A 5,714-nucleotide genomic window follows, 5' to 3' on the forward strand; every position below is an offset into this window, starting at 1 on the left:
AAACAACACAGTAATTAAACAGGCGACCCAGTCTGAGAGCTCAGGGGAATGCCTGCATAAACAGGTGTGTCTTCAAAAGACAGCAGAATGCCAATATAGATAGGGCTTTTCATATATCAACAAGGAGTGCAGTCCACAGCATCATCAGTGGTAGAGCCCACCTCTGCATCACAACAAACCATTAGCCAGAAATAATAATAATAATAATAATAATAATAATAATAATAATAATAATATATTATTATTTGTACCCCGCCAATCTTGCTGGGTTACCCCAGCCACTCTGGGCGGCTTCCAACAAAGACCAAAAATACACTAAGATGTCGCACATTAAAAACTTCCCTGAACAGGGCTGCCTTCAGATGTCTTCTGAATGTCAGGTAGTTGTTTATCTCTTTGACATCTGATGGGAGGGCGTTCCACAGGGCAGGCTCCACTACCGAGAAGGCCCTCTGCCTGGTTCCCTGTAGCTTTGCTTCTCACAATGAGGGAACCGCCAGAAGGCCCTCGGCGCTGGACCTCAGCATCCGGGCAGAACAATGGGGGTGGAGACACTCCTTCAGGTATACTGGGCCAAGGCCATTTAGGGCTTTAAAGGTCAACACCAACACTTTGAATTGTGCTCGGAAATGTACTGGGAGCCAATGTAGGTGCTTGTTTTCTGCTAACCTGTAATAAGGAAAGAGGGACTATGGGCTATTATAGTCAACTCCTGCCTCCCTTTTGTGAGCCTCTTATACTGACCTTTACAGTATGCCGAAGACCTTGTGCCATCAATTTCCCCTGTATTTGCTCATGGCTTTGCATGTCAGCCTGTCTGAAGGAAAAGGCTGGAAGGCTGATATTCACAAAAATGCAGAAAGGCATCACATCTTCCCAACCACCCACTGTGATATCCAGCGTAATTTGAAGGTTTTCTTTGCTGTTAACACCTTGGAACAGAGATGTGTGCTATTCATCAGGATTTAAAAATCAATATTTCATTTTGTAACAGGAAAACAGGCCACTTTCTCCACCCCAGACATGTGCTAAGTGTGGTTTGCACTTTTCATTCAGGCTATCAGAAAGGGCTTGCTAAATCCAGGATAAGTGGGTGACTCACTCATTTCCAATGTTTCCTGGACACCAAGGAATAAAGAGACACCCCTCCAGGCCTCGGTTCCAGTGAGGGCCACAACATTACTGATAGTAAAGACTTGCAGCAGAGAGAAAGGTAGCATGCACAAGAGCTAAAATGGTTACTGCAGGCATACACTCTTAGTCTGAGGCAGCAAATGCTCAGCCACCACTGACCTCCAGCTAAAAGAGAAACTCATCCTTGCTGGGATTCCAGGATCAGTTTAAGAACTAGTTTGGGCTCCTCATAGCTGCACATGTCTCACAGGAGGACAACCCATGTCTATCACAACCCCTTGCTCCTTTGAGTGAGTGAGCCCAGCAGTCCTCAGGAAGGTTCAGGAAGGAAGGTTCAGGAAGGAAGTGTCCATTCTCCAAGTCAACATAAGAAGAGAAGGAGAGCCCACTAGGTCATGTCAGTGACCCATCTAGTCCAGCATCCTGTTCTCACAGTGGCCAACCAGATGCCTGTGAGAAACCTCCAAGCAAGGCCCAAGTATAAGAGCAGTCTCCTTTTCTGTGGGTTACAGCAACTGGTATTCAGAAATCTTACTGCTTCCAACTGAGGCATTTATTCATGGCATAGAGCCTATGCATTAAGGGCACACCTATCCACTTATCCATGAATGTCTGAGGGAAAGTTTTGTTGATATTGCCAGTGTCGTTTCAAAGTGTTGTCTGTTTCTCACAAGTAGCTGAACCCAGATAGACATGATTTCCACCAGGGAAGAGCAAAACATGGGAATACCTTTGGCTTTTTTCAGCTTCTGTGCCCCCTAAACACAGCCCAATCTGATGTGGCTGCTCTTCTTTCCTTTATCACAATTAGGCTGCAAAAAGCCTACCTTTCCTGTGTGCCTTGTGGTAAGACTTAAAAGCCAGCTCTAAATATTTCCCCTTTTAAAAAATCCTATAATAGGAGTTTGAAACAAAGAAAACAGGGGGAAAGGTTTTACTAAGGGTTATAATGACTGTTCTATAAACTCTGGAGAATTGTTATGTGCCTTACAAAAAGTATATTCACCTTTGCTTTGTTAGATTTCATGGAGAAAATGAACCAGAGTGAGAGAGAACCTTGGAGATAGAGTTGTGTTAGCTTTAAAATCCACTTCCCTATCCCAGCAAAACCAATTCCCCCTCTTATCCACCTACGTAACAAGCTCCCACATCCAAGAGGGTTCAGGCTGATGTCAAGAGTTTGCCTGACATAATAATTCAATAACCAGTGATTTGATAACCAATTTAGCAGCCACAGGAGTGGTTTGTGGGTATGAAAATGTTGAGAGGACTACTTGACCTGACATGGGAGATCTGTGATTCACATCTCAAAGGTCCTGCTATAATAAATGACCCTGATTGAGAATAGCCTAGAGTATGTTTCATAACCATACTAATTTAATATGAACTATTAAATTCCCATTCTTGCCCATCCAATAATACTTCACATTAGCAACACCTTAGATCAAGGTTGGAGTACCACCCCCACCCCACCCCACCAAAAACTAATCCTTGCTGGGACTGCTGAGTTAGGCAGCAGCAACATCTATAGGGCCAAATATTCCCCATATTTGCCTTTGATACAGCACCAAATGTCATTAACGTCTATTGAAAGTGTCTAACATTCACAGGGAACATTGCCAGTGGTTAATAGTAACCCAGTAATCCAGAAAGCAGTTAAGAATATGCATTATTTTCTGAACTGTAAGAGAAGTGTGTCTTCCCATAATTGTATGTCATTGCTCATGCCCTGAGGTTATTTGCATGTTTATTAACAAAATCGTACAGACACCTCTGCCATAGGGCACTTTTCTCTTGGCTTATGGCAAATTTCTAATAAAATTTGCACACTCTTAGAAATCAAAAGGGTGTTTTGTTTTAATGTAGAGTACAAGGGTAAGAGAAACTTGCTTTTCCGGCACTTGTCACACTGAAATCTATTATCACTCAATGCAAATCCAGTTGATTTCTCACTGTTCAAATATATATCTGACAATGAGACCTAGATGCAGATCTTGTATCACTTACATTCTGTCCTGGTCTTCTATGTCATCTTAAAGTTCATGTAAACATCCAGTTTAACTTCTGGTATGTGTTTCAATAAGGTGTCATTTTATCAGGTAGAAATCACCATCGTTGTCCTTTTTATTTCACAATCACACAAACAACATATGTATTCCAAGATAATGTGATCAAGAGAGTCTTCCTTGAAGTCTAATGTTCAGTAAACCATGTCTATGCTGCTCAGATCTGATGTGCAAATTTGATAAGAGTGAGAGACAGAATTCAGCATTTAATATCTCCAGGCAATAGCAAATCATGAAAACACTATCAAGTGCAGAAACCTCTGCAAGTGTAGCTTGAACTGCTGGCATTTCCCTGCAGTCTGAATACAACTCCATTGTCATAATTAGTTATAAGCTATGTATTATACATGCAGAACTTTAAGACATACACTAGATATTAATGGCATTCGCATCCCTTATAAACAATGTTCTGCTTCACTGTCACAAAGCAAGAAGTGAAATTCCTACACCCCACACTTTCACTGATACTGATTTAAGGTGCAATGTTCTTGTTGTTTTTTAAAAAGCCAACTCTTAATTTCTATTCTCCCCCTTTCAGTGTTCCTTTCTCCCCAATCCATCCATCTGCAGAGTACGCTATGAATTTACTTTACATCAGTGGCAGCCAACATGGTGCCCTCTAGCTCTCCAGCCTCCATTATCTCTGATCATTAGCCTTGCTGGCCGGGGCTGATAGGAGTTGGATACCAACACATGTCACATTGCATGGAGTCATGGTTTTTGCCAGCATACAGCGTGCTGTTATTTGAAACTTTTATTTTGCATCTAGACCTTAGAGGCTCGGGATGATAGACCCAAGATCAGCTGCAAAATCAGCTGTAGGAGAAGTGATCAGATCACAACACTTACAGTCACACTTTGCCCAGAAGGAGCTACTTTTCTATGCCAGACCACTAATTTCTTAAGCTCTTCTCTAAAGCTATCGTGGAGCCAGGCATATATGAAGGGGTTGTAGCATGCCGAACTCATGGCAAACCAATGGCAAACCAGCTGGACCAGGCTGAAATAATAAGGATCAATTGCATTTATGTTAATGTCCCGGATGAGATTGAAAGTGTGGAGAGGAAGCCAGCACACCCCAAACACCACTACTACCATGACCAGCAGGCAGAATGTCCTCTTCCGCCTGGCTCTGTCCCAGTCTGCCTGAGTCTGAGTAACACACCCTGGCACAACCCTGTTCTTCAGCTTGAGAAAGATCTTGAAGTAAGAGATCAGAATGGCTAGCAAAGGGAAGAGGTAAGTGATCAGCAGCAGGCACAACGCATAGGCTTGTCGCTGGCGCTCTTGCTCTCCCCAGAATTCCTCGCACAGGATGACACCCTGTTGATGCAGCTCCACATAATAGGTGTGGGCCATGGCCGGTAACGCCAAGCAGCAGGAGAGAATCCAGATGAAGAGGACCATGTAGGCACTGAGCTGCAGAGAGATCCGGCGTCGCAGGGGGTGCATGATGACTATGTACCTGTCCACGGCGATGGTGGCCAAGGTGAAGATGGAGATATAGACTGTGACCGGCTGCATGAAGTAGACAAAGTAGCACATTGCGCTGCCAAATATCCAGCCGCGTGGCTCGAAAATGTAGGCGAGAGTCAGGGGGACGCAGGTTGTGCACATGGCCACATCCGAAAGGGCCAAGTTCCCAATGAGGAAGTTGGTGACGTTGTGCATCTTCTTCACACGCAGGATGACGTGAACCAGAAGGCAGTTGCCTACCATCCCAATAATGACCACACCTGTGTACATCAGAATGATCAACAGCTTCAACCGTTGCACTAGCTGCAAACCATGGAAAACCATCAAGGTCCCATTCATAGCAATGTTGTAAGCCACGGGAGTGAAGTTGGTCGGAATGGTACCCGAACCTTCAAAGAGCTCAGACATTTGGCCTGCAGGATGATAAACCATAGATATTAGTGAGTTCTCTGTACCCATTGTTACAGTGTTTAGTTAAAGAGCATCTGTAATTCAAAATAGTACATCTATGTTTACAACCTCAATAATGTCATTAATATTAATGTAATAGGGAGAAATGTATAGAATCTGATTTAATTTTGTCATTTGATTATTGTCATTTTTTGTCAGGAACAAGGGAGAGCAGAAGGGGAAGGGATATGAAGAACCGTGGGTGAATACGCTTTTCCATATAAAAGAGGCTATAAAAATTCTAGGCTTTGGAAAAAGATGAAAAACAGCATGCACATTTCAGCATAATAAAACATTTTTCATTCTCTGATTTCTGAGCCTTTAGCAAGCAAACACCCACATATTTCAAAGGATTTCTATAGATCCCTAGGAGCTACAAACTTTATTTAAAAATGAGGGAAAGCATGAGAGTCACACAAAAAATGCAGTTGCTGTATTAGATGTGGCAGGCACAATCATCTCCCCTTTCCTTGCTATATATTCAATTATTTTGGGCCCAAAACTGATAATGTAGAAGACAGGGTGGGTGGACAAGATTAGAAGGAAATTGGGGACAAATAACTAGGTCCAAGAAACTGGCTCACATTA

At 42.9% G+C, this 5,714-nt stretch overlaps 1 protein-coding gene across 1 annotated transcript; it reads right to left on the bottom strand.

The window, feature by feature from the left end:
- Nucleotides 1–3,346: 3,346 nt before the first annotated feature.
- LOC310763122 (prolactin-releasing peptide receptor-like) lies at nt 3,347–5,084 on the bottom strand (the record flags this gene model as incomplete). Its single annotated transcript, XM_083614942.1, has 1 exon — nt 3,347–5,084. One exon carries the CDS (start codon nt 5,082–5,084, stop codon nt 4,032–4,034), a length of 1,053 nt encoding a protein of 350 aa, XP_083471068.1. The 3' UTR covers nt 3,347–4,031.
- Between the last annotated feature and the right edge of the window lie 630 nt (nt 5,085–5,714).

Source organism: Podarcis filfolensis (genome assembly GCF_964270895.1).
Source record: "Podarcis filfolensis genome assembly, chromosome: 5".
In the NCBI taxonomy this organism is placed as follows: Eukaryota; Metazoa; Chordata; class Lepidosauria; order Squamata; family Lacertidae; genus Podarcis; species Podarcis filfolensis.